The 27,795-nt window shown below is 61.5% G+C and overlaps 1 protein-coding gene across 4 annotated transcripts; it reads left to right on the top strand.

The window, feature by feature from the left end:
* Window positions 1-6,204: 6,204 nt before the first annotated feature.
* Window positions 6,205-25,955, top strand: CDC42BPG (CDC42 binding protein kinase gamma). Of its 4 annotated transcripts, none has more exons than XM_059069205.2 (37): window positions 6,205-6,497; window positions 9,040-9,131; window positions 9,213-9,296; window positions 9,993-10,088; window positions 10,402-10,550; window positions 11,072-11,165; window positions 11,419-11,619; window positions 11,745-11,993; window positions 12,441-12,520; window positions 13,370-13,467; window positions 13,563-13,643; window positions 13,913-14,004; window positions 14,106-14,285; window positions 14,711-14,803; window positions 14,941-15,050; window positions 15,133-15,205; window positions 15,397-15,503; window positions 15,590-15,704; window positions 15,918-16,066; window positions 16,147-16,235; window positions 16,547-16,599; window positions 16,684-16,782; window positions 16,883-16,942; window positions 17,244-17,349; window positions 17,622-17,755; window positions 17,838-17,977; window positions 18,072-18,153; window positions 18,834-19,050; window positions 19,996-20,058; window positions 20,197-20,796; window positions 22,041-22,138; window positions 22,220-22,304; window positions 22,409-22,529; window positions 22,667-22,784; window positions 22,939-23,062; window positions 23,172-23,257; window positions 24,751-25,955. In XM_059069205.2, the coding sequence occupies exons 1-37, from the start codon at window positions 6,338-6,340 to the stop codon at window positions 24,805-24,807; spliced, it is 4,635 nt and encodes a 1,544-aa protein (XP_058925188.1). In that variant the 5' UTR covers window positions 6,205-6,337; the 3' UTR covers window positions 24,808-25,955. The 4 variants fall into 4 exon arrangements, with proteins under 4 accessions (XP_058925188.1, XP_066895511.1, XP_066895509.1 ...); XM_067039410.1 differs by having other exon boundaries at window positions 6,338-6,497; window positions 14,073-14,285; XM_067039408.1 differs by lacking the exon at window positions 16,883-16,942 and having other exon boundaries at window positions 6,338-6,497.
* The last annotated feature ends 1,840 nt before the right edge of the window (window positions 25,956-27,795 follow it).

Genomic DNA, 27,795 nt, shown 5'->3' with positions numbered 1-27,795 from the left:
CTTCTGGTGCTGAGATGTCTCTTCCCACGGCCTGCTGCCCACGGTGCCTGCGGGGGCGCTGGCAGAGCACTCGGGGGTCCAAGATAGCAGTGGAGACAGATTGGCAAGCCTTGCAGGGTGAGGCCTGCAAATGGGGCTGACGACCCCCTTTCCTTGTGCTAGATGGGGGCTGAGCAGGAATAGTTTATTTGGGGGAAGGATGGGGTGAAGTTGGGAGAGCCTCTGATCACCAGTGACTAGGCTGTGCCCCCCAGGGGTTGGGGGAGCAGGCGCCCCCCCGCCGTGTGATCTTCGCAGTGTCTCCTTCAACCTGGGCTCCGCCCTAGCTGTGGACAGACAGGTGGGCGCCCATGGGGCTTAGGGCACTGGGAGGGGTCAGGCAGACGGTATATCCTGGGCTCCATGCTGGCCCCAGGGTCGTTTAGAGAAGCCAGTACTCTGAAGGCAGACCAAGCAGGTAACACCAGCAACAAAACTACAAAGGGTGGGGCTGGCCCATGTGGCAGATAGGGAGGGGACTGTTTCGTAGCCACAGAGGGGAGGGTGACAAACTGGGAGCCGACGCCGTGGAAGGGTGCAGATTTGAGGTGCAGTCGGGGAGACTGCTCCAGGCACACTTGTGGCAAAAGGCAGGACGTGAACAGGTGCCTGCGGGTTTTGAGGGCCAGGCTCAGCGCTCTCGCCCAGGTGGCGGGCGTCCGGCCTGATGGCTGCGGAGGCTTCCCACCCTCCCGGCACCACTCACGGTTCACCCCGATCCTCGTGACCCAGGAGGTCAGCGTTCTCTCCATGTCACAGCCAAGAACCTAAGACTCAGGAGAGCGTGAAGAGCGAGTGTAGCGGGAGGAGATTCAAACCTGGGTCAGCTCAACCCCAGATGGGGCGCTCCGCTGTGTTTCTAATGGAAAATACCCTTTCAAAGGAAAAACAAATCTGACGGCTCACTTCTTCCCCCAGAGTATGCAGCTGTAGACTCAGGTTTGAGAAACGCACCTTGAAGCTTAAGTGCCGTCACTCCAGCCTGGGGCCCTGAAAGCTTGGGGCAGCCCCTCAATTTCCAGGGTCACCCGAGACAGGGAGATGCTTCTTGAAGCTGTTAGAACACAAAGAGAGGGGCTTCCCTGGTGGCGCAGTGGTTGAGAATCCGCCTGCCGATGCAGGGGACGCGGGTTCGAGCCCTGGTCTGGGAAGACCCCACATGCCGCAGAGCAACTGGGCCCGTGAGCCATGGCCACTGAGCCTGCGCGTCCGGAGCCTGCGCTCCACAACAAGAGAGGCCGTGATCGTGAGAGGCCCGCGCACCGCGATGAAGAGTGGTCCCCACTCGCCACAACTAGCAAAAGACCTCGCACAGAAACGAAGACCCAACACAGCCAAAAATAGATAAATAAATTTATTTTTTTAAAAACAAAAAAAAAACCACAAAGAGAACACAGGACCGTGCTTCCGGTCCCCCATCCCCTCATGTCCCAGCGTGGGGTGGCAGGGGGCGGTGAACCCCCTAAGGCTGCCCCAGAAAGTGATTGCTGGTCTGAGGCTGGAAGAGGGGCCGAGGGCAGGCATCTGCCCCCCGTGCAGCCCCGGAGCTCGTGGCCTGGTTGGGGTTTTACAGGCTGTGGGGCAGTCCTCTCCCGGCCATAAGGGGGTTCAGGAGGGCCAGTGGGGTGCACTAAGGTGTGACCACCCTCCCGGGGACCAGCCCGCACCCCTTGCCTCCTCCCCAGATCCCTAGCTGGCCAGGGCCCTGGGTGAAAGGCCCCCTCTTCAGAGGCTGGTCTGGGGTCAGGACAGGGCTCCACCTGGTTGCCAGGGCTCCTGGCATCAGAGATCTTTGGGGCAGTCTGCCCACCCCTCTGGCCCTTGGGCGCCACCAAGTCTGCGAGCCCTAGGGACCTCAGATCCCAGGGCCCAGGGGACACGGGGGCCCACCCACTGCCTCCGGGCCCCGCACAGCAGCTGTTTTACACCTGAAGGTCCCGAGTGAGAGCAATAAACATTTCTTCTGCTCTTTGATAAACAAAGGGTTAATCGTGACTCCCACCCAGTGCCCTCTTATTATCTCACATGGGCTGGTCAGAGGACTTGCCCAAGGCCTCCAGGCTGTGGCAAGGTTAGGAAGCCCACCCATCAGTCCTGCCCCTCAGCATTCAAAGCAGCACCTCAGGGCAGACAGGCAGGCGTTCAAATCCCACCCCTGCCACCTGCTGGGGCTCAGCCGTCCTCTCCTCTCCCCTCAGGTGTCCGATGCAGACAGTGACCCCTGCTTCCCAGAGGCAGGGCCCATGGATGCCCGACTGGAGTGGCCACCTTTCCTGAGCCCCTCGGGGAGGCCGGTCAGGGTGGGGGTGAGGGTCGGTGCAGGGAGCCCAGCTCCCCACGCACGACTCCCAGAACAAAGCAGGCGGGACCCACCCTTCCCTAAAGCAACTCGCAGACTTGGCGGCGCCCAAGGGCCAGGGGGTGGGGGCCGAGGGGGCTTGGGCCTGGCTTCCTGTGCTCCCAGAGGGATCGATAATGATAAAGCCACATGGGGCTGCAGCTGCTGTGGCCCTGGAGCCTGGGAACCCCTGTGACGTGTTGGAGCAGCACAGAGGAGGTTTGGGGAAGAAAAGCCAGGATGATGAAATCACCATATGTCTACCCATCTGGGGTGTGGACCTTTCAAAGGACACATCCTTGGTGTGCTGGGGTGGGCGGGCAGTGGGCGTGGGAGGCTGCCAAGGACTAGCGTGGGGAGTGGGGACCCTCAACCCCACTGTCTGCATCAGCCCCCCCCCCCACAAGCCACCCCAGAAGACACACTTTTTTTTTTGCCTCTCTTCACGGCTTGCGGGATCTTCGTTCCCTGACCAGGGATTGAACCCGTGCCCTGGGCAGTGAAAGTGCGGAGTCCTAACCACTGGACCGCCAGGGAATACACACATTTCAGCCAATCCTGGAGGCCTGAGCAGCAGTGCAACTCTACATGAGCTCCTGACGCTCCAACCACGTGCTCCTGCTAGAGAGACAAGCTCCAGCCACTACTGCAGGCCGCTCCCTGTACCACTGGCCGCCCGCTCCTGAGCTGGGGCAGTTCTCTATTTCGTACAGAGACAGAGACCCAGAGAGACAGAAGTCACTCAACAGTAGGCAGGGCTGTAGGATCCCACAGCCGCTTCTCCTTGTTCTCTGGCTCCTGGGCCAGGAGGCGCTGTGCTTCCGGTGTGGCCAAGGGCAGGGGTGGCCTGCCGTTCTAGTTAGCCCTGCGGGACTATATGCTGAGAGCAGCTTCGGGAGGCAGGGCTGGGAGAGGCTCATCCTCAGCCACCTGTGCTGAATCTTGACCTTGGGGGAAAGGGGAGCCACAGACCAGGGTCTGGAGGCCTAAGATGTGGGTGCAAGATGTGACAGACCCTGGAGCCTGTCTTGTGTCTGGGCCCCTCCCAGACCCAGAGGCCTATGCTATGGGGGGCAGAAGACCTGGGTTCCCTGCTTTCCCCTGGGCTCTCACCTTCCTCCTCTTTGGGGTCCCCCCCTCATCTGAACCGTCCTTCCCTTCTGCCAGGCCTGGGTCATTAAACTGACTGACAGTTCCCTTTTCTCACCGTCTAAGACCCTCCTCGGAAGCCTACATATATCGAGTCCACCGTAGTCTGGCCTTACCCTGTCCCCTGTCCCCAGAGTCTGGATGCCACACGCTGCCCTGCTGCTGCCAGGCACTGGCCTAGGCCTGGAACCTGGGTAAGGAGCTTGAGGCCAGCACTACCCACCACCCACCACCCACCTCCCCATCCTCAAGGTATTAACCTGTTAATAAGGGAGGGAAATAATAACTTCCTCCTTCTGGCAGGGCCCTTGTGAAGATAACAGATCTGCATTCACTTTGAAATGCTAAGAAGCACGTAGGAATGCAAGTCTGCTGCCCTCAGGCTGGGTGAGAGCTAGTGCTAGCACCTCAATGCCAAAGGGGCTCAGAGGGGAGAGAGGTTATGGAGGAGGTGGCCCTCCAGGAACCAGTGACCAGTGACCAGAGGAGTGGGAATAAGGATGCGGTGGGAAGAAAGGGATGGTGGAGGTCTCCTGCTCAGACTCACTCATCCCTGGAGCACCCATCCACCCGCTGGTCCAGGGCCCCACACACAGGATCTGCTTAGCAAAGCAGGCCCAAGTGCCAGATGGAGCTGTTACGGACAGCAGGGGGAGGATGGGCTGCTTGTCGAGGATGGAACAGAATGAGTCTTGAAGGGCATTCTGGCCTTACAACTGCAAAGCAATGGGTAGGGAGTCTGACCTGGACCCCCTTTTATAGACAAGGAACCTGAGGCTTGGAACAAGGATGTGACAAAAAGCGAATACAGGACCAAATAAAATCATGTACCAGATGGGCGTGGAGTGCCGGGGGCCAGTCCCAGCTCCGCCCCATGAAGAGCCCAACAGGACACAGTTTTTGCTGTCTGGGGCTCCGTTTTCCCTCTGCGGTACTATGTGGGGACAGAGTCTGAAAGGCCAGGGGATGATGGACTTGTTTGAGAACTTGGCATTCAGAGAGGCTAAAGGTCACACAGGGAGTGAGCTGGGACCCAGAGGCCTCACCAGTTGGCCCTTGACTGCTGATCCTGGGGGACATGGTAGGGTGGAGCTGGGGGATCAGGGTGTCCAAGAGGGGCAGAGGAGGAATGGCCCATCTTCCACCCTGGACCCTCTCCCGACCTTTTGCTCCCCAGGAAATGGAACTTGGTCCTGTCCTGAGCACCTGGCCCTCCTCTGGTCTCTGGCGCCCTCCTGTGGCTGCAGAGGGTGTGAACCCTTCCTGTGGGCCCTTTCCCTGCCCCGCCCCCTTAAGGAGGGCCTAGAACGCTTCAGGTGAGAGCCGGGAGGGCTCAACACACCGTTCCGACCCTTGTCCCTCACCCCCTGCCAGGAGACACAGAGGCAATGACAGCATCCTCAGATTTGGGTTTGAATCCTGGCTCCCCTCCCCCCACCTGACTGACTTGGGTGAGACAGCCCATTGCACAGACCTTGGGCGCTGGCACAGCGCAAGTCTCTGAGGAGATCAAATGGGAGACCCTGGGGGAAGCTCCCAGTGTGCTGCGAGGAATGCTCAGTTCAGCTCCTCAGAAGCTTCATAGAGCGCCTCCCCCCTCAACACTGGCAAATTAACCCTGTACGGACCCAAGAAGGTCCCCATCTGAGGGGGGAGGCAAATCTCCAAAGAGATTTTTTAATGGAAGAATTTGTTGTCTGAAGCCACGAAAATGCCCCACCCTTTGGTCCCTCCTCTTGGACAGCCCCACAGCCCCATGGCGTCTGTTCCAGTCCAGCTGAAGACAGCTGGACAGAAGTCAGAAATATCACTGGACAGAGTCAGTCCCTCCCCTCTCCCACCTCCTCCAGCCCAGCCTCGACCTCTTCTTGGCCCTCACGTTCCAGGCGGGCCTCCCAGGCTTAAAAAGCCTGTGGTGACATTACCAGCCCCGCCCCACTCCGGGGTCTAGCTGCGAGGCTTCCTCACCCTCAGCCCCTCAATTCACCTTCGTCCTTCCCAAGCCTCAGTGTGTCCATCTGCCAAATGGGTGTAAACATCCCTGCCTCACCTACCGGTCTCCCAGGTCGGCTGTAAAGATGCAAACAACATTAAATCAGAAACTAGCCAGTTTTTTGGAGGGGGTGCCGAGAGGCCGGCATCCCGGGGAGGGAGCGGACTACAACTCCCATCCGGCTCCGGGGCCGCAGGAGTCCCCAGCCCCTCTCCCCACACTGAGGGAGAGGCTGCCCCTGCTCCAGGGGGCGAAGGAAGCTGCAGTGCCCTGGGCATCCCCCACCTAGGATAGGGGCCGGCGAGGGCCATGGTGGGCCTGGGCCTGGGGCCGCGAGAGGATAAGTGCGGCCGTCCGGACCGCGATGGGATACCCCTCCCCCCTCTCCTCCCCCTCCCCTACCCCACTCCCTCTCCCCATCCCCACTCCACCCCCTCCCCACCCCACCCCCCATCCCCACTCCACCCCCTCCCCACCCCGCCTTCCTTGCTCCGCCCCGCGCAGGAGTTACTCTTCGGGGCCCGCCCCCCCACTTCCTGGCCGGGAGTTGGACCCGCCCCCGCGCGCCTCCGCCCTCCCACCTTCACCTCCAGTCGCGTCTCCCATTGGCCGGCGCACACCTGCCCGTCCGTCGGGGGGCGGGGCGGAGGGTGGGGCGCGGCGCCCAGGTGAGGGCGCGCAGGCGGCTCGGGAGGAAGGTGACAGCGGGGAGGGCGGGAGGGTGGGGGGAGGACGCGCGGACCGACAGACGGACGGACCGACGGGCGGGCATGCGGGTGGCTTGACTCTAGCCCGGGCTCAGGGCTTCGGCCGCAGCCATGGAACGGCGGTTGCGCGCGCTGGAGCGGCTGGCGCGGGGCGAGGCCGGAGGCGGCCCGGGGCTCGACGGGCTCCTGGATCTGCTGCTGGGGCTGCACCAAGAGCTCAGCAGCGCCCCCCTGCGGCGGGAGCGCAACGTGGCGCAGTTCCTGAGCTGGGGTGAGTGGCCCGGGAGGGACCGTGGCGGGGTGGCCCGAGGGACACCGCGCCAGGAGCCTCTCCCTCCGTGCTCCACGCCCACAGACCCTCTCGCGGGGAGCCGCACTCCCACAGGTTTCCCCAGCTCCCAGACGACCCGCACTGGCCCTGATACGTGCCGCCGGACCCCGGCCCTCGCAGTCACCTGCACACTTTACCTTTATTCAGATTCACACACACACATGTTCCCACTCCCAGAACCTGGCACGTGTGCACCACACACATCTCACTCAGATACACAGAAACTTGGCCCAAGTGTAGACCCCAGACGCATGTACACAGTACATGCTCCACGCAGAGTCACCTCATGACCTGTGAGAGCACAGCCTTTCACACAGAGACCCCTGTGCATGTGACCCACTGACACACATGCTTTCTCTGGCTCCCACATTCCACAGACACACTGAGACACTCACGTGCAGTGAGGTCTCTTGGAGAGACCCAGGGAACCCTGCCGACCCCCGCACCCACGCTGGATCTGATACACACTTGTCTGCTTCCGCTCAGATCCACACTTGCAGGCGTCCCCCGCCCACCACCCCCCACACTTCCATTTCCCTGCACACCAGACCACCCAAGACTGGACACAGGAACCAACCTCAGACCCTTTGTGCGCAAGCGGCTGGCCAGGCCTCCTGAGGGCTGCTCCCAGGGCTGGGAAAGGGGGCTGGCTGGAGGTGGGTCTGCACCCCTTCCTGGCATTGACTCATCTGAGTCACTGGGAGTGGCTGGCCTGGGATGGCCCTGAATCCAGTGTGGGCACTGGTGCCACCCCCAGGGCTCCCTGGTCATGCCCGGCCAGGCCATAGGGGAAGGACATGCGGGCCTGGCTTGGAGGGCAGGGTGAGGCGAGTGTTTGCCCAGTGGGCGACTAGCATTCCTGGCACTCCTGAGTTCTGGGCAGGCACGAGGCCCAACCTGGCATGGTTAGGGGCCTGTGAGACATGCCAGTGAGTTGGGCCCAGTGCCAGCCCTTTCCTCTAGGGTGAGGGCAGTCAGAGGACCCCTGCCTCTGCTGCCCACCTGTCTCCCCGGTACTCGTGCACCTTATGTGTGTGTGTCTGACTATGTTGTCATCACCCCCTGTGATGCCCGCACACACGTGTGCTCCTCCCTGCCTGCCTCTGGCACCTCTGCCCCGGACCCCGGCGTGGGGGCCTGTCTGTTGACATCTCCCGGGGTAACTCACAGAGCGGTGACTCACCCTGCTCCTGCCCCAGCTTGTCCCTGCACCTGCCCAGAGCCCCCATCCCTGCCTGCGGCAAGGCAAGGGGACCGGGCAGCCTGTCCTGGGGACCTGGGTCCTCCTGGCTGTGGGCCCCAGGCTTTGGCCCCTGCCTGGCTGACGGGTGGCCACCCTCACCTCGGGTTCCCCCTTGCAGACCTGCAGCTGCTCTTCCCCAGCTGTACACATGGACCCGGGAAAAAGACAATTAATTTCTGTAACGAGGTTTCCACACCACCCATGCTGGGGGTGTTCTGCCTGATAAACCAGTGGAGCAGCTCTCTGTCCCAACCACAGACCTGCCCAGCTGGCAGGGAGTTTACCTGCTGGCAGGGGGAAACTGAGGCAAGGAGCCGGACTGTAGCTGCCCCCAACCCCTGCTGCGCCCCCTCACCCCTCTAAGTTTCCAGGCCCCAATTCCCTCCCACAGGCCTGGGGCTCCTGCAGGCCTGGAAGGGCCGGGGAGTGGCTGGACATGTCCCTCCTGGGAGTGTCAGGGACTAAGGAGGAGGTTCGTGACCAGATTGCAGGTCCAGAGAGCGAGGCAGGGCTCAAGGTCGTAGGGCTGGTCAGGCCTGGAGGAGACCCTGAACACTCACACCCTCAGGTGCCAGCGTCGGGCGCCAGGGAAGGGTGTTTTGGCCCCGTTTTTGAGTCTTGTGAGAACCTGGGCAGACCTCACTGTGCCTCCGGCCTGAGGAGGCCCCAGACGGGGAGCACAGAGCCTGCCGCCCAGAGCCCCGTAGAACCATGCCCTACCTGTCCTCCGGGGCCGCCCCAGGCCTCACTCCAGCCAGGTACCTCTGTGCCTACAGAGGGACCCACAGCTCCTCAGTGGCAGAGAAGCCTCTCTGGGGACAAGGAATGTTGCCGGTCCAGTTTCCCAAGACAGGCCCTGGCCTGGTCCTGATAAAGGGCCAAGAACTGTGAGCTGGGGGTGGGAATGGTATCCCCATCATTCCAGGGTGACCTGGCCAGCCATGGTCAGCCCCCAGGCTGGGGAGAACTACAAATCCCATCAGCCCCTGGGATAGAGGCCACCTGGAATCTGGGGACAGGGGTCCAGGGAACCATGGATTCCGGGGGGCCAGGTAGTCAGCCAAGCCAGGACCCCACCTTCCACGCTTCCTGATCGTGGCTGAAGGGGCTGCAGCTCCTGTCAACCCCTTGGCCGGAGGCCATCCCTGGGGAGGTCATCCCTGCCCTGGCCTTGTGGGAGCTGCAGGTGAGAGCGAGCCTCCCTGCAGGCTCTCTGAGCCTCACTCTGTGTGCCCTCAGTCAGCCCCTTCATAGCGAAGGTGAAAGAGCTGCAGCTGCAGAGAGATGACTTTGAGATCTTGAAGGTGATCGGCCGAGGGGCCTTCGGGGAGGTGAGCAGAGGGCCCTGGGGTCGGGGTAGGAGGGCGTCTGCACCCAGGCTGGACTCATCGCAGTGCTCCCTGTGGCCTCAGGTCGCTGTGGTGAGGCAGAGGGACAGTGGCCAGGTTTTTGCCATGAAAATGCTGCACAAGTGGGAGATGCTGAAGAGGGCCGAGGTCAGTGTTGCGTCTGGGGGAGCTTTGGGTGGCTGCAGGCCTCTGGGACCTGCAGGGGAAGCGGCTGGGCATGGCTGCCGAACAGGAAGAGGATCCACCCCCAGTAGCGCATATTCCTCTTATCCCTTCCACACAATAAGCCTTTCTTAGAACAAGCAGAGTTGTTCCCATTTTCTTCCTTTTTTTTTTTGGCCCCGTTGGGTCTTCGATGCTGCGCACGGGCTTTCTCTAGTTGCGGCGAGCGGGGGCTACTCTTCGTTGTGGTGTGCGGGCTTCTCGTTGCGGTGACTTCTCTTGTTGCGGTGACTTCTCTTGTTGCGGAGCACGGGCCCTAGGCCCGCGGGCTTCAGTAGTTGTGGCTCGTGGGCTCCAGAGCGCAGGCTCAATAGTTGTGGAGCATGGGCTTAGTCGCTCCACGGCATGTGGGATCTTCCCGGACCGGGGCTCGAACCCGTGTGCCCTGCATAGGCAGGTGGATTCTTAGCCACTGTGCCACCAGAGAAATCCCCCCATTTTCTTTATGATAACGCTGAGGCCCTGAGCCATAAAGCACGGGCTCAGGCTCACACAGGTGACCTTGATCCACATTCCTAGACTTACTGAATCTTCCTCCATCCCCTGAGCTGGCAAGGTGGGGGTTCGTGGGCTCCGATCCCACCCCCCTCCCTTATCCCCTGTGCCCCAAAACTGTTGCAGACGGCCTGTTTCCGGGAGGAGCGGGACGTTCTGGTGAAGGGGGACAGCCGCTGGGTGACCGCTCTGCATTACGCCTTCCAAGATGAGGAGTACCTGGTGAGGCTGCTCAGCAAAGCTGGAGGGAGGTTACCTGGGGACAAAGGAGAGGCTTTTGGGGGCCAGAAGCACTGATCCAGGAAGAGAGAGACCCTCTTACTGGGACGAAAAGGCTTCCACTCCCCACCAGCTCAGGCCTAGAGCCTCCTGTCTGAGCTTTGGCTGGGAGCTGGCTGTCCCAGAGCTGCTGGGAGACACAGCCTTGCCTTCCCAGAGCCCTGTGGGACCCCTGTGAGGCGGGTGGGAGATGGGTCCCTGGGGCAGGTGCCCCCACCGGCCGTCTGATTCTTGCCCCCTGCTCACCACCTTCTAGTACCTGGTGATGGACTACTACGCTGGAGGGGACCTCCTCACTCTGCTGAGCCGCTTTGAGGACCGTCTCCCGCCCGAGCTGGCCCAGTTCTACCTGGCCGAGATGGTGCTGGCCATCCACTCGTTGCATCAGCTGGGCTACGTCCACAGGTCGGGTCCCCAAAGCCCCTGCTGCACTTTCAGTCCCTGTTGACAGCTCTGGGGGCAGCTGACCACATAAGTGCCAAGCCCTGTGCTGGGGGCTTCGTAGGCACAGAACCTTGGAATTCTCACGCCCAAAACCTTGTGTGATGGGAGCTGCTATCATTCCATTTTCCAGATGAGGTGGTCAGGGCTTAGCACAGGTAAGCACCTGGCTCACGGTGACTCAGCCAGTGGGTGGCCGAGCCGTGGGTTGCACTGGGGGAGTGTGACTCCTGTGTCCCTCACGGTACACTCAGCTGCCTCCAAGGGTCGTCCTTATGGGTCCCTCTCCCCAACTTAACCACCTTCCTTCTTGGGAGCCAGGAGGCCTGGCCACCATCCTTCCCCCCTCCCACACGTGGGCACACCGCTCACATGTGGATGCAGGAACATGTGCGAGCATACACACACTCGCACACCCAGGCGTGTGCCTAAATGCACATCCACATGCACAGATCAAGCCCCTCACTCTCCCTGTCCTCCCCCAGGGACGTCAAGCCGGACAATATCCTGCTGGACATGAACGGGCACATCCGCTTGGCCGACTTTGGCTCCTGCCTACGGCTTAACAACAGTGGCATGGTAAGGGACCCCGCCCTAGATGGGGACAGAGGAGAGCCTGGCTAGGAGAACTCCCAGGGGAACGGGAGGCACCAGGCCTAGTGAAGGTGGCATCAGACTCCCAGGGGAAGGAGGGGCTAGGCCTGGGGCCCAGGGGTGGGCACCGGGCCAGCCAAGCCCTAGGGAGTTGGGGTGCTAGGCTCAGACCCGAGGCCGTGGTGAGCAGCCGAGCCTGAGGCCCTGATCATGGTGTCATCAACACCACCACCCACAGGTAGATTCGTCGGTGGCAGTGGGGACGCCCGACTACATCTCCCCTGAGATCCTGCAGGCCATGGAGGAGGGCAGGGGCCACTACGGCCCACAGTGTGACTGGTGGTCCCTGGGGGTCTGTGCCTATGAGCTGCTCTTTGGGGAGACGCCCTTCTACGCTGAATCCCTGGTGGAAACCTACGGCAAGATCATGAACCATGAGGTCTGGCCACCAGGCCCTGGGGTTCTGGGAAGGCAGCGGGACTCCTGAGTCTGTGAGGTTGGAGATGCCCGGAGGCAAGGGTGGGATTCTGGACACTCACCTGCACCCCTCCCCTGGGCCTGCAGGACCACCTGCAGTTCCCCCCAGATGCACCCGATGTGCCAGCCAGTGCCCAAGACCTGATCCGCCAGCTGCTGTGCCGCCAGGAGGAGCGTCTGGGCCTCGGAGGGCTGGACGACTTCCGGAACCACCCCTTCTTCGAAGGCGTGGACTGGGAGCGGCTGGCGACTAGCACTGCCCCCTACATCCCCGAGCTTCGCGGGCCCATGGACACCTCCAACTTCGACGTGGACGACGACACCCTCAACCATCCAGTGAGTGGAGGGACCCACAGCAGTGGGGAAACTGCCTTGAATCTCAGTGGCTGTGGGACCCTCCCCTGTACCGCGAAGTTTCCCAAAGCAGTTGCTGGGCTGGGGATGAGGCCTTCAGAACCCAGAGATTCATGGGAGTTATGGTTCACCTGGGCTGGTTCACCTGCACTGAGGTGGGTTGTGCCAAATGAAGGTCCTTTGACCACAAGTGTCATCCTGTTAATCAGAAATCATGTAAGAAAGAAAACTCCCAGCAGCACCTGGGAGGCTGGAACCTCAAAGACTTATGGGAGTTGTAGTCTTGGGGGGGGCTGTGTTATCCCTCTAGGTTCCCACCCAAGCAGGAGGAGGTCAGCACTCAGTCCCAGGGTGTCTCCTGAGTCTCGAGCCTCCGCCTGGAGCTGTACCTGTTACAGATACAGAGCTGTACCTCTCCTTCTTCTGCAGGGGACCCTGCCGCCACCCTCCCACGGGACCTTCTTAGGCCACCACCTGCCATTCGTGGGTTTCACCTATACCTCAGGCAGGTGAGTCTAGTTCTTACACACCTGATGGGAAGCTGGGGTCTGCTGGCCTGAAGAACACCAGGATCGTAGCCCATCAGGACCCTGGGAAAGTAACCGAATGGCCCACCTGGTATCCACATGAGACAGGTGCTCGGGAAGTGTGCTCTGAGCCCTCAGCCGGACAACCCCCCATGCCCTCAAGGTCCTGGTGGGGCTATGCCTCCTATGGGTCCTGACCCAGGATTTGGCCCTCACAGGACCCTCCACGGCTGGCTGGGCAAGTACTGGACTCGGAGCCAGAGGCCTAGTACCGCTCCCCGAGCCTCACTTTGTACCCCTATAAAATGGGCAGGATGCTCTCAGCCCAGTTCCATTGGTGGGGCTGGTCTGAGACTGCAGCGGGGTCCTGAAGGAGTGGGAGTTGCAAAGTGTAAGCAGATGCGGATGCGTCTGACCCTTACTCGTCGAGCATTCACTATGTGCTGGGCGTGGGGTCCCCTGGGCCCTTATCACTGAATCCTCTTGGTGGCCCTTGGAAGAGCCCCTAGCATCACCTGCGTTTTCCTGTGAGAAAACTGACATTCTGATATGTTCAAGGTCACACAGCTTGTAAGGGCCAGGACTGGGGCTTGAACCAGGGCCCGGGGACCCTGGAACCACTGCTCTGGGCTGCTGCCCACACTAACAGCCTGGGGCCTCCTAAGGAAAGGGTCTGGTCTTGATGTTTTTCTTCCCAGCACAGAGCCCAGACTTGGGTACAGAGCTGATGCATAGTGGATGTTTCTTAAGTGAATGAATGTTTGGATGCAGAAAAATGGAGGAGGCTGGGGGGTGGTTCTCTGCCAACTCTTGCTGCCCTGCTCTCCCTAGCCTGGGCCCTGAGAGCAGTTCTGAGCAGTTGGCTGCCCTGGAGCGGAAGCTCCGCTGTTTGGAGCAGGAGAAGGTGGAGCTGAGCCGGAAGCTCCAAGGTACGGGGGAGCCGGCTGGGCTGGGCAGGGTGGGGCTGACCCAGGGGCTGCCGCTGCAGGACAAGCTCCTCACCTGCGGGTGCCCCCCACTGCAGAGGCTCTGCAGACCCCTTCAGACCATCGGGAGCTGGAGCAGCTACGGAAGGAAGTGCAGACCCTGCAGGACAGGCTGTCAGGTACCCCCCAGCACCCCGTCTCTTTCCCCTCTACCCTCACCTTGGGGGCCGAGCTATTTTCCCAGCACACCTGAGTCCAACCTGGGTTCCAGTCCTGCCCCTGCTCTGTACGTGCTGTGTGATCTTAGGGAAGTATCTTAAACTCTCTTGAGTCTGCATGTAGGAAATGGGCCAAGCTGGGTTGAGGGTTCCGTGAGATACTGCACATAGAGTTCCTGGCTGAGGCTGGGCTCTCAGTATGTGCGGGTCTCAGTGACAATTCCTGGCAGAGACGCTGAGGGACAGCAAGGTGGATGGGCGCCCGGCTGGTAGCCCAGGCCAGGACAGTGACGTGCGGCAGGAGAGAGACCAGCTCCTCCAGGTAGGGCTTGGGGATGTGGCTGAGTGGCCCGGAGTTCGATGCTAAGGAGGTCCGTGCCCTGACTCCAGGCCGTGCCCTCCCCACCCCCACCTGGACCCCAGGAGCTGGTCGAGGCTCGGGCAGGGCTGCGGGCGCAGGAGCAGGAGCTGTGCAGGGCCCAGGGGTGGCAGGAGGAGCTGCTCCAGAAACTGCAGGAGGCCCAGGAGAGAGAGGTGGCCATGGCCAGCGAGACCCAGGCCCTGAACTCCCAGCTGGAGGAAGCCTGGGAAGCCCAGAGGGAGGTGAGTGATGGGGGTGAGCGGGGACAGCAACAGGGCCCTGCCCCCAGGATCTCTGGGGTGGCTGGAGGAAGGCTGGGGAGCTCGGTTCGGAGTGCCGGGAACACCAAGTGCCTTTGCACTCCCTCTGTGGCTGGCCGAGGCCTGAGCGAGGCAACAGGTAGGGTGGGCAAGGGTCCGATGCCTCCACTCTTGCTGCAGCCGGCAGAGCCTGAGAGTCTGGAGCAAGGCCAAGAGTTGGGGTGGACAGGGACTTCCCTGGCGGTCCAGTGGTTAAGACTCTGTGCTTCCACTGCAGGGGGTGCGGGTTCGGTCCCTGGTCGGGGAACTAAGAGCCCACATGCCGCGAGGAGCGGCCAAAAAAAAAAAAAAAAAACACAGTTGGGGTGGACAAGGTCAGCACTGGCTGCCTCTGCACCCCATCCCAGCTGCAGGCACAGGTGGCCACCCTGAGCCAGGAGGTGACACAGCTCCAGAGACAGCAGGAACGAAGCCTGGAGAAGGAGCCTCCCCAGATCAAGGTGGTGGGGCCTTACCCCCTGCCAAGTGGCACTTCTCTCGGCCTGACCCCACTCAGGGTCCTCAGGGCCAGGCCCCAGGGGTAGGGTGGGCCATGGCTTCTTGGGCCCCTGCCCTGACCCCTCTCCATGTCCTGCAGACCATCCACACTGCCTCTGAGACCAACGGCGCAGGACTGCCTGAGGGCAGCAGGCCTCAGGAAGCACAGCTGAGGCAGGAGGTGCAGCTGGAGCAGGCCTGCGGCCATGGGTGAGCTGGGCAGCCGGGGCAGGGGACAGGGCGAGGGCCCGAGCTGGGAATCACGGAGTCGCCCTCCCCCACGCCCCCGCAGGCCGAGTGGGAAGGAGGAGGCTCTGTGCCGGCTGCAGGAGGAGAACCAGCAGCTGAGCCGGGAGCAGCAGCGGGTGAGCAGGGCAGGCAGAGGCCCGGAGAGACGGGCAGGTGGTGGGACAGAGGCGGGGGGCCGGCGAGGCGGGTGGGCAGCGCTGCTAGGGCTGCGGGCCAGCCACAGTGGGTGAGCGAGGGTGGACACGAGTGGGCCACCGGGGTGCTGCGGCCCCTGGGGGCTGAGCCCTCCTTCCCACCTGGCCCCCAGCTGGTGGAGGAGCTGGAGCGGGAGCAGCAGAGCAAGCAGAGACTGGAGGGCGAGCAGCGGGAGACGGAGAGCAACTGGGAGGCCCAGATTGCCGACATCCTCAGCTGGTGGGCGCCCCGGGGCTATGGGCGGGGGCTGGGCCCGGGCAGGGCTGAGGGCGCAGTCCCTGACCCTGAGCCCCCTTCCCAATCAGGGTGAACGATGAGAAGGTGTCAAGAGGCTACCTGCAGGCGCTGGCCACCAAGATGGCCGAGGAGCTGGAGTCCTTGCGGAACGTGGGCACCCAGACTTTCCCTGCCCGGCCGCTGGTGAGCCCCGGGGACACCCAGGGGGAGGGGTGCCAGGAACCGCACTCCACGGGTAGGGACACTAGCTCACAGAAGATCAGGGACTTACCCAAACTCACACCGGGTCAGGGGCAGAGCTGGGGCTTTGAGCCTGGCCAGGTGGCGTGGTGGGAGAGGGCCTCTGGGGTAGCCAGGCCCTCGGGGCGTCTTCCGTTGATTCCCCCTGGCCACCAGGATCACCAGTGGAAGGCACGGCGGCTGCAGAAGATGGAGGCGTCGGCCAGGCTGGAGCTGCAGTCAGCACTGGAGGCCGAGATACGGGCCAAGCAGGGCCTGCAGGAGCGGCTGGCGCAGGTGCAGGAGGCCCAGCTGCGGGCTGAGAGGTGAGACCACGGGCAGGCACTGTGAGGGGCTCAGAACCCACGCGGAGGCCTGTGGCGAGCTCTTGCCTGGTTCTCCCCAGCCGTCTGCAGGAGGTCGAGAGGCAGAACCAGGGCCTGCAGCAGGAGCTGGCTACCCTCCGGGAGGAGCTGCGGGCCCATGGGCCGGGGGGTGAGTGGCCGTCTGCGTGACTTGCCCTAGAGCAAGTCCTCTGCTCCAGGTCACCAAGGGAGTCCCACGACAGCCTGGCTGGGCTGTGGAGACGAGTTTGTTCCAGACTCTGCTGCCTAACCCACTTATCTGTTAGCTAGCACTTACTGAGCACCTGCTGTATGCCAGCCCCCCAACCCTTCCCGGCCTGTGGTCATTTCCCCATTTTACTGAGGTGGAAACTGAGGTTCCCGCCCTGGCCCCTGGTTTCCTCAGTGACAAGTGTTAGGGTGGAGTCCCTGGTCCCAGTGACCCGTGCCCTCTGTTTGCAGACACCAAGCCCTCAAACTCCCTGATTCCCTTCCTGTCCTTCCGGAGCTCAGAGGTAAGAACGGGTGCGGGGCTGGCTGGGGCAGAGTCCCAGGGGAGGACACAGGGACCTTGACTCTGCCCCCATCCCATTCCCCAGAAGGATGCCACCAAGGACCCTGGCGTCTCAGGAGAGGCCCTGAAGCCTGGGCCGGAGCCTGAGCTGAGGCCAGAGGGCCGCCGCAGCCTGCGCCTGGGGGTGAGAACCGACAGGAGACCTGCAGTGGTGGGGGGGGCTGGGCCCCACCCCCACCCTCTGCCTGTGCATGGCTCACCTGTTTGCTTGCCCTCCCCTGCAGGCTGTGTTCCCCAGAACGCCTGCTGCTACCACACCCCCTGCAGAAGGCCCTCCTGCAAAGGTCAGTGCCCGGCGGGGTGGAGCCGGGGCACCAAGCCATTCTGCCAGGTTTCCAAGGACCCGCTTGGGTTCCCCCCACGTGCGTCCTGGCTGGCAGACTGCAGTGGGGCTGGCGGTGGCGGCAATGAGTTTTGAGTACGACCACAGGCTCTCTGGGGCTCAGAGTTCACACTGCCACCTGGCTCATTCCCTGGTCTTGCGCGAACCTCAGGGTGGCCGGGGTGGTGGCGGGGGCGCGGGGCAGTGCGAGGCCCTCGGAGGCTGCGATCAGGCGTGGGTAATGGGCGTGTCCCCCTCCCCAGCCTGGCACACACCCGCTGCGCCCCCGGAGCTTCCCATCCCCCACCAAGTGTCTCTGCTGCACCTCGCTGATGCTGGGCCTGGGCCGCCAGGGCCTGGGCTGTGACGGTGAGACCCTCACCCACTTCACCCCCCTGCACACCAGCCTCCCACCTGAGCCTGCCACACCCAGGCAGTTTCAGCCCAGGCCACTGGCGCCTCCCGGTCAGCATTTCCCACTGCTCCGTTTTCTTTTTCTTTTCTCACTTTATGGGGAATCGGTGCCAGCTCAGGGGTCACCATGGTCTGGGGGGAGCTGGGGCTGGGAGTGCCCAGAGTCCCGGGTCCGGGCTGTCCACACCCCACCTCACACCACCCGTCGGCTCCCGCTTTCCCCACAGCTTGCGGCTACTTCTGTCACTCGACTTGTGCCCCACAGGCCCCACCCTGCCCCGTGCCCCCTGACCTCCTCCACACGGCCCTGGGAGTGCACCCTGAAACGGGCACGGGCACCGCCTACGAGGGCTTCTTGTCGGTGAGCCAGCACTGGGGGAGGGGGAAGACAGGCGTCAGTGGCTGGGCCCCGGCAGGCCTTCCCACGCCTGCTCTCACCCCAGGTGCCACGGCCCTCGGGTGTCCGGCGGGGCTGGCAGCGAGTGTTTGCTGCCCTCAGTGACTCGCGCCTGCTGCTGTTCGATGCCCCAGACCCGAGGCTCAGCCCAGCCAGCGGGGCCCTCCTGCAGGCACTGGATCTGAGGTGGGTGCCAGGCGGTAGTTTGGGGCAGGGGATGTGTGGGTCAAGGGGGCAGCCGGGGCCGTGTGACCTCTGACCTGCTCCATGAACCTCCCAGGGACCCCCAGTTCTCGGCCACCCCTGTCCTGGCCTCGGATGTTATCCACGCCCAATCCAGGGACCTGCCCCGCATCTTTAGGGTGAGTTAGGGGCGGGGGGGGGGTGGGGGGCGGGGGTGATGGACCAGACCTCTGTCTGCCTCTGTGTTGTCCCCACTCCAGCCACTTTTTTCCATCTCCATGGTTGCCCCCTTCCTCCCGCCCCCCTCGCCTCCACATGGACGGCTACAGTGGCTTCCGCTCTGGTCCGTGTAGCTACACTTCATCCTGCGGTGCAGTTTTCCATATATGAAGCTGGTTGTGTCCTGCCGCATTTAGGACCCTTCTGCGGCTCCCCATCGCCCTCAGTGTGCTCCTAACCGTAGCCTTGAGGCCCCACATCTCTGACCCTCCCAGCGCCCTGCCCCTCCCCCACCTCAAGCACTCCAGGTTACTCCGCTCATCCCCCAGGCTCCGGCAGAAATGTCTCTTCCTCTGGGAAGTCGTCTTTCATTGCTTAGCCTGGGCGAGGGGGCCCCACCCTGTGGTCCCACGATGCCCCATCCTTCCCCTCCGATGGCACTGGTGCCAGGGCTCTGGAGTCGTCCCCGTCCTTGTCTGACCACCCCACCTGGCTTATCACCTGCTGCAAGACAGCACCTAGCACTGCCTTGGGCGAGCCGACGCCGGTGCTAATAAGCATCAGCCAATGGAGAGAGGGACGGGAGGAAGGACGGCTGGCTCTTGGCCCTCTCCCCCCCAGCCTGGGTCCCCGTCCGCAGGTGACGGCCTCCCAGCTGACGGTGCCGCCTGCCACGTGCACCGTGCTGCTGTTGGCGGAGAGCGAGGGCGAGCGCGAGCGCTGGCTGCAGGTGCTGGGCGAGCTGCAGCAGCTGCTGCTGGACGCGCGGCCCAGGCCCCGGCCGGTGTACACGCTCAAGGAGGCCTACGACAACGGGCTGCCGCTGCTGCCCCACGCACTCTGCGCCGCCATCATCGGTGAGGCTCACGCAGAGGGGGCGCCGCCCAGGCAGGCTCGGGGGAGGAGTCCCGGCCTGCCACGGTCACTAGGGCCGCTGTCACTGCCCAGTCCCTGCAGCCCTGAGCTGTGGATTCTCCTGCACATGTGTCCTCCTCGCCACTCCTCTGGGCACGGCTGTGTGGTGAGGGACCTGGGCTGAGGGTTGGGAGCTTGGCTTCCGCCACTCCGTTTCTCTGCACCCTCCTTTCTGCTTTTTCTAAAAGAATCTCAAGTGAGCGAAAAGAGCAGAGGCTTTAGGAGGAGATAAAGGAGGCTGCCACTTCTGACTTACCAGTAGCCAGGTGACCATGGGGGAGCCTCACACTGTTTCCTGTGGGGCTGCTGTGTCCAGCCAGGAGCCTGGTGCACCGTGGGGCCTCCGTATCGGACAGCTGGGGAACAGGAGAGGAGGCTCCCTGGCCTCCCACAGCAGCCAGGCCCAGCGGGCTGGGACCTCTCCCTGCAATCCCTCAGGATGGGAGCTACAGGAGCCACTGCCCGCGTCCTCCAGGTCCCCTGTGTCAGTCTGGAGCCGGGGGACAAGGGCATTTATCGAGCAGGGATTGCTGTGAGCTTAACACTCGCCCTGCACTGCTTCATCTCTTCACAGCCTCACAGCAGCTGTGTGAGAAAGGTTCCCACTATTAGCCCCGTTTTACATAAGGGGAAACCAAGGCTCCGAGAGGTGACATGACTTACCCCAAATCCCACAGCTTGGGGCGGGGGGCCTCTCAGCCTGACTCCCGTCCCCGTGGCCCTTCCCTATTAGAGCCGGTGCAGACCCTGGGGCAGAAGGGTCCAGTGATGCAGGGACAGTGTCCTCAGGAGAAACCGAAGCTTAGCAAGGGCAGGCAAACTGCCCAGTCTCCTGCCTCTGGATGGGCCTTTGGACCCCTGACCCTCTCCCTCCCTCCCTCCACCAGACCAGAAACGGCTTGCTCTGGGCACTGAGGAGGGGCTGTTTGTGATCCACCTGCACAGCAACGGTACCTACCAGGCTGGGCCAGGGCGGGCGTGGGTGCGCGTCAGCCCCAGGGGACAGGGGAGGCTGGGCACCGGGCTGCTCCAAACCGACCCGCTCCTCACCGACCTGCCGGTGACACTCTCCCTCGCCAACCCCACAGACATCTTCCAGGTGGGTGAGTGCCGGCGGGTGCAGCGGCTGGCCGTGAGCCCCACCGCGGGCCTTCTGGTCGTGCTGTGCGGCCGCGGCCCCAGCGTGCGCCTCTTTGCCCTGGCCGAGCTGGAGAACATGGAGGCATCAGGTGCCAAGATACCCGAGTCTCGAGGCTGCCAGGCCCTGGCAGCCGGGCGCATCCTGCAGGCCCGCACCCCTGTGCTCTGTGTCGCAGTCAAGCGCCAGGTGCTCTGCTACCAACTGGGTCCAGGCCCGGGGCCCTGGCAGCACCGCATCCGTGAGCTGCAGGCAGCAGCACCTGTGCAGAGCCTGGGGCTGCTGGGTGACAGGCTGTGCGTGGGCGCGGCTGGCGCCTTCACCCTCTACCCGCTGCTCAACGAGGCTGCGCCCTTAGCACTGGGAGCCGGTCTGGTGCCTGAGGAGCTGCCCCCATCCCGCGGGGGCCTGGGTGAGGCCCTGGGCGCCGTGGAGCTCAGTCTCAGTGAGTTCCTGCTGCTCTTCACCACCGCCGGGGTCTATGTGGACGGCGCCGGCCGCAAGTCTCGCATCCAAGAGCTGCTGTGGCCAGCAGTGCCCACGGGTTGGGGTGAGGCCTTTGGAGGGCCAGGCTGGGTGGGGGCCTGACACCTGCGGTGTAGCCCACACGGAGGAAGACAGGGCCCCGCCCAAACTCCTGAGCTTGGATTTGGAGGCCAGCGTGTGTCCTCCTGCCCGACCACACCCTCGGTGGCTTGCACGGGATCCTCCTCCCATGCCTTTGCTCGTGCTCTTTCCCTGCCTGAAGTACTCTCCTTTTCGTACCTGTCAAACTCTTAGCCGAGTCCAGCCCCAGTGGCAACTCGGGGCCTAGGGCTGGTAGCCCCTCCAGAGATAACCCCCATGATTGCTGCCATTATCGTTACAGCTCTCACGCTCCCTCCCTCCCCCCACAATCGGTCCTTTGCTCCTTTTTGCTGCCCCACCTCTGTTCAGACCTCTGCCCTGGCTCTCTGCACCTTCTGTGTGTGGGGGGCCTGCGATTCTTCATCACATCCAGCACCCAGCCCAGCCAAGCGCACCCCAGAGGCTATGAATGTTTGGAGGAATGAATGAATGAATGAATGGGCAGGGCAGTGGGGGAGTCTCTGATGTCCACAGGTAGCTGGTGTGATGGGCTAGAGCCTGGAAGAGAGGGACAGCGCCCCTTTCATGAACAATCGCCCATCTGGGGTGAGGTCTGTGGGTTGGGTCCAGACTGCTGAGGGCCAATTCCCAGCTCTCACTCACCACGGAGTGAGACTTAGCTCTGGGGTTTCCGTTCCCTCATCTTTTTTTTTTTTTTTTTTTTTGTGGTACGCGGGCCTCTCACTGTTGTGGCCTCTCCCATTGTGGAGCGCAGGCTCCGGACGCACAGGCTCAGCGGCCATGGCTCACGGGCCCAGCCGCTCTGCGGCATGTGGGATCTTCCCGGACCGGGGCACGAACCCGTGTCCCCTGCATCGGCAGGCGGATTCTCAACCACTGCGCCACCAGGGAAGCCCTCCCTCATCTTAAGTTAGGGGCAGTAATACTACCTGCCCGGAGTTGTTTGAGAATTAAAGGAGGAAAAATACGCAACATGGTTAGAAGTAGGCCTGACATTAGCGTAGAGTGAGTGCTCCCTCATTGTTATCTCTAACTTGCTATGGAGGTTGGGTGGGGCAACCGGGAGAAGGAGGACCTTTGGTGGGGCGTGGAAGTTACGGTGCTGTGACAGTACACAGGGTGTTCCCTGGGATAGGGAGGGGAAAACAAGCTCAGAGAGGCGCCTCACTTGCCTGGGGCTGCACAGCACAGTTTCCCACTCTACAGGTTACACAGCCCCCTACCTGACAGTGTTTAGCGAGAACGCCATCGATGTGTTTGATGTAAGGAGAGCAGAATGGGTCCAGACGGTGCCACTCAGGAAGGTGAGGGCCTGCTCAGATCCCTGGGGCTGGACTGGGGTGCGGTCGGGTAGTGTGGCGTGACCTCTGTGCCTGCTGCCTCAGGTGCGACCCCTGAACCCAGAGGGCTCCCTGTTCCTCTTTGGCACCGAGAAGGTCCGCCTGACCTACCTCAGGAACCTGCTGGCAGGTGAGGGAGAGTGGGGGTGGTTGGAAGGCGTGTGACCCTGAGTACCAGTTGACTGGCGCCGGGGGATCTTGTGAGCACCGCCCAGCTTTCTGCTTCTCCTGCAGATAAGGACGAGTTCGACATCCCCAACCTCACCGACAACAGCCGGCGCCAGCTGTTCCGCACCAAGAGCAAGCGCCGCTTCTTCTTCCGCGTGTCGGAGGAGCAGCTGCAGCAGCAGCGCAGGTGCGCATGCGTGATGCGGTGGCTGGGCGGGACCGCCTACTCTTGGGGGCGGGACGAAGCACGAGCCTCGCGGTCCTGGAGAGGGCGGGGAGGTGTCACTTTCGCCGCCTTCCTCCCTTCACCCCTTCCCCCTGTAGGGAGATGCTGAAGGACCCTTTTGTGCGCTCCAAGCTCATCTCAACGCCCACCAACTTCAACCACCTGGTGCACGTGGGCCCTGCTGACGGAAGGCCCAGCGCCAGGGACCTGCCGCCGGTGAGTGTGAGTCCTCTGGAGCCAATCCCAAGCCTCCCTGGTGAGGCTGAGCCAATCACTGGCCTCTGCTTACCTGGGACTCGGGACCTCAGGGCGTCCAGGCCGTATGCAGTTCGTTTGACGTGGTTCCAGCCTTCCACACTGTCCCCAACAGGCTACGGAAGAGAAGGGCCGAGGTGCCCGCAGCTCTGGCCTGCAGCGGCCCCACAGCTTCTCTGAGGCCTCGCGGCGCCCAACTTCCATGGGCAGTGACGGCCTCGCTGGAGACGCGGACCACAGTAAGGACAGCCTCACAGCCTCCACTATCTCTGCGTCCCTCCCCCATGTTTCCATCTCCTTTGGACCCTTCAAACCTGTCCCTGGATTTTTGTCCCCTTGCTGGAGCAGTGAAGAGGAAGCCTTGGACGTCTCTGTCCAGCGAGTCGGTGTCCTGCCCCCAGAGATCTCTGAGCCCCGTGGCCTCCCTGATACAGGTGAGCCAGTGGGGGCTTTCCCTTTCCCCATTCAAAGGTAGGCATTTCTGTTTCGTGCTGGGACCTGAGGCCAGAGAACAAGCTGAGCCCATCCCTGTCTTGGATGCTAAGAGATGCTGACTCTCCCCTGTCTCGCCCCTTAGTGGGTCCCAGCAGGGGCCTGGAGGCAGGTCAGCCTAGGTCTGACTGTCTTGGCTCTGACTGTCCCAGCTGTGTGGCCCCGGGCGAGGTGCCCAGCCTCCCTGAGCTTGTCTCGCCTGTAAAATGAGGTTATTGTTATGAGACCTGTAGGAGGTACCTGGCACAAGGGGAGAGCACCACAGCAGGGGAGCTCTTGGATTTTTTTTTTTTTGGCCATGCCACATGGCTTGTGGGATCTTAGTTCCCTGACCAGAGATTGAACCCAGGCCCTCAGCAGTGAGAGTGCAGGGTCCTAGCCGCTGGACTGCCAGGGATTTCCTGCTCTAGGAACTGTGGGTGAGAGGTCAGAGGAGGGAGCAGTCCGCTCTGGCTGGGGACCAGGAAGATCTAAGGATTTGGGAAGGCTCCCCCTCCCCCTCCAGCCACATCTCCAACTGCCGCCCCCACTGCAGCCACACCAAGCCACTCAGAGCCGTGGGACCACCATGTACTTTCACACCTGCAGGCCCTTGCCCCTGCTGTCTCCTCTGCTTCTCTTGAAATGCCCTTTCCTGTCGTCCACCTGATTAACGCCCAGGCCATCTTCAAGGCTCTGCACCACTGTCACCTTCTCCCGAGACCACTTGGCTGCCTGGTCACGTGGTCACTGCCGCACTCCTCCCTCCACCTCCTAACTGTTGATCCTGCTGTGATTTTCGTCGGCTTTCTTCATTGTGGGGGTCAAGTTTGTCTTCTGCCTGGAGTATAGCCTATTTGTTGATTGAATGTAGAATGGAGTAAATGAACAAAGGGGCTTTGGTTTGGGCTCCAGAGTTCAGTAGGATTTCCTCAGGCTCTTCTCACATACCCCCTACCCCACCTCACATCTGACCTCCTCCGATGGCCCTGCTGCAGCCAGGGATGTGTCCTGGGGAAGCCTCTGGGAGGCACTGACCTGGTGAGGGAAGAGTCCTGCTTCCTCTTTCTTTTTATTTTTAAAATTTATTTATTTATTTATTTTTGGCTGCATTGGGTGCTCGTTGCTGCACGCGGGCTTTCTCTAGTTGTGGCAAGCGGGGGCTACTCTTCGTTGTGGTGCGCGGGCTTCTCACTGCAGTGGCTTCTCGTTGCGGAGCACAGGCTCTAGGCATGTGGACTTCAGTAGTTGTGGCTCGTGGGCTCAGTAGTTGTGGCTCGCGGGCTCAGTAGTTGTGGTGCATGGGCTTAGTTGCTCCGCGGCATGTGGGATCTTCCTGGACCAGGGCTCGAACCCGTGTCCCCTGCATTGGCAGGCAGAGTCGTAACCACTGTGCCACCAGGGAAGTCACCTGCCTTCCTCTTTCTACCCTGACTTCCTTCTGTTTCCACTCCAGGTCTCAGAACGGCCCCGGAGCCTCCCCCCGGCCCCTGAATCTGAGAGCTCCCCTTGACACCCTCTGGCGGGGCCCAAACCCCCAATCCCAGGACCGAGAGATGCAAGGGAGCAAAGAGCTTGAGGAACGCCATATTCCGGCTGGTCCGGAACGTGTGGGAATTCGGACTCAGGGCGGGCCTGGGCTGGGCAGCTGTGGCCTGGGTTGCTAGGACAGGGCCGGGCGGGGTGGGGGGTGGGGATCTGCCTCCCCGCCCTCATCCCGCCCTTCGCTCAGCTCCCAGCCCCAGCCTGTGCTAGCCATGGGGAATAGGATGGCCCCGTTCTGCCCTGGGGGCCCCTCTGCGCCAGTGTCCAGGGGTGATTTTGCCAAAGCTCTCACTTCAGGGCCAAGCTCCAGGAGTCCAGAAGAGGGACAGAGAGGGGCCAGGTTCCTGGGAGCAGTCTGGGGTCTTGGCTGTGGACTGTCTAACCCCCAAGGAGGTTGAGTTGGGGCATATCCCAGTCTCTGCTCAGGGTCAGGGCAGGAAAGACAGGCTGTAATCCAGAGGAAGAGGTAGAGAAGGAGGGAGAGGATGTTGGTGAAGGAGGTGAGAGAGGCAAGGGAGAGGAAAGGAAGTGCAAGAGGATGGGGATAGTGATTGGAAGGAGGTGAAAGCCATCCAGAGGAGAAGGAGAGCGGGATAAAGGAGGAGCGATGGAGAAGAGAGAGGCCAGAGGAGAGGGGTGGAGGGAGAGGGAGCTGGGAGAGCACACGCACAGGCGCCTTCTGTCTGGGGGGACTCGGTGGGGATGGGAAGATGGAGGGGCTCCGCGAGCCAACTGACATTGTCATCTAATCTGTCCAGGAGGAAGATAACTCCGAGCCAGGGATGGGAAGGGGGGGTATTTATAAGGGCTACTTGGTGGGAGATGGGCACCCTACGGGTTTCCAGGCACACTCTGGCCCTTCGCAGAAAGGCGGGGGGTCCTTTTTCTCAAAGCTTCAACCACCTGTGTATTAGGGGATCATAGGGGCATTTTATTATTGATCACAGCCATTATTATTGTTATTATATTACTATTTTTATTAAGCCTCCCCCTACTGATGAGTAGGGAGCAAAATAAGTATTTATCTCCTCAAATGCCATATTCCCGGGAGGGATAGACCCTGACACTCTGTGAGGCAGTAAGAAACCAATAAAGACAACTTTGTAAGCTGCTGGCCTCCCCGCCTGGATCTGCCTTCCTGGGGTTTAGAAAATGGAGGGAGGAGTGGGGGCATCAGAGACAGCTAAAGACCAGGCTGTCTTCCTGTATTTTCACAAATCAGATGATGTTCACATGGGGGTAAGTGAGGAGAGTTTAAAAGCGAAGGGACGGAACTTCCTTGGTGGCGCAGTGGTTATGAATCCGCCTGCCAATGCAGGGGACACGGGTTCGAGCCCTGATCCGGGAAGATCCCACGTGCCGCAGAGCAACTAAGCCCCTGCGCCGTAACTACTGAGCCTGCGCTCTAGAGCCCGCGAGCCACGACTACTGAAGCCTGCACACCTGGAGCCCGCGCTCCACAACAAGAGAAGCCACCGCAATGAGAAGCCCGCGCACTGCGACGAAGAGTAGACCCCGCTCGCCACAACTAAAGAAAGCCCGTGTGCAGCAACGAAGACCCAGCTCAGCCAAAAAATTAATTAATGTTTTTCAGAAAAGCGAAGGGATGGTTTACGAAAGTGTGGGTAGCATCAGGGGAACCCACCAAGGAGTGGCGGCGCCCTGAGCCCCGACAGCAGCGAGGAGCTGTTATCACCCCCAGGTCAGCTGGGCAGAAAAAGGCAGGTGCTACCCTGCGGGAGCTATGGCTCAGTAGAAGCACTTGGCCGTGGCCAAGCAGGAAGGCAGCCCAGGAAATTAATTCCTCCACCTCTACTCCCTCCCTCCCATCTCCTGCTTCCTTTTGTCCAAACCCTAGCAGCAGCCAGAGGCCCCTAGAGCTGAGTTTCTGCAGGTCTAGAGGGCAGCCTTTAGGGTCCAGAGCAGGGTGGAGACAGGAGGAAGTGGATCTGAAGAGCACATCCTGCTGCCCCACCCAGGTGAGACTGCTGAGGAGTAGGAGGAGGGGAGGTCTGGGAGGGGCTCACTTGTTCTAATCTGGGGTGTCCATGACTGGGCATGACCCAGGCCTTGAGGCTGGTCTGGGTGAAGCAGGAGGATAAGGGCTGTGTGCTGGGATCAGGGCAGGCTGTGCCCTAAGGGTCGTGGAGGGCCCTAAAGGTAGGGAGAGGGGCCTGGTTAGAGATAGGGATTGGAGGGGGCCCGTGACATTCCAGGGCCTGGTTAGGAGTGCAGCCTTGATTCCAGTCTAGTTCTGCTGTCATGGGCAAGTTACCTGACCTCTCTAAGACTCAGTGTCCCCATCTGTAAGTGGGGATCATAAAATCCATCTCATGGGAGGTTCTGGTGAGACTTTGGCGAGACAATGAGTGTAAAATGCCTTCAGCTCACTCAGGAAATGTTTGCCTATGGAGATGCAGAGGCCCAAAGAGAGGGCCCAGCGCAGGGACACTGAGGCCTCTTGCAAGCTAGGGACTCCAACCATCCTCACCAAATTGGAGAAATGACTGCTTCCCTGGCACCCCTCAATAATTTAGCCAAAAGATTTTCACAGTTTTACATTAAAAAATTTTTTTCTCCCAAAGTTTTATGTTGACAAATTTCAAACCTACAGAAAGATTGAAAGAATATGAATGCGCTGGGACTTCCCTAGTGGTTCAGTGGTTAAGACTCTGCGCTCCTAATGTAGGGGGCCCGGGTTCAATCCCTGGTCAGGGAACTAGGGCCCACATGCCGCAACTAAGAGCCTGCGTGCCGCAACTAAAAGACCCCACGTGCTGCAACTAAGACCTGGCACAGCCAAATAAATAAATATTTTTTTAAAAAAAGAATATGAACTCCCTACACTCTTCACTTAGATTCACCATTGTTAACATTTTGCTGCTTTTGCTTTACTTCTTTACCCATATAAACGTGTATACATAGCATGTATTTTGCTAACATTTGAAAGTAAGTT

Source organism: Kogia breviceps, chromosome 7 (genome assembly GCF_026419965.1).
Source record: "Kogia breviceps isolate mKogBre1 chromosome 7, mKogBre1 haplotype 1, whole genome shotgun sequence".
Taxonomy (NCBI): domain Eukaryota; kingdom Metazoa; phylum Chordata; class Mammalia; order Artiodactyla; family Physeteridae; genus Kogia; species Kogia breviceps.
Note: the sequence above shows the minus strand (reverse complement) of the source record. Positions and strands in the feature narration are given on the sequence as shown.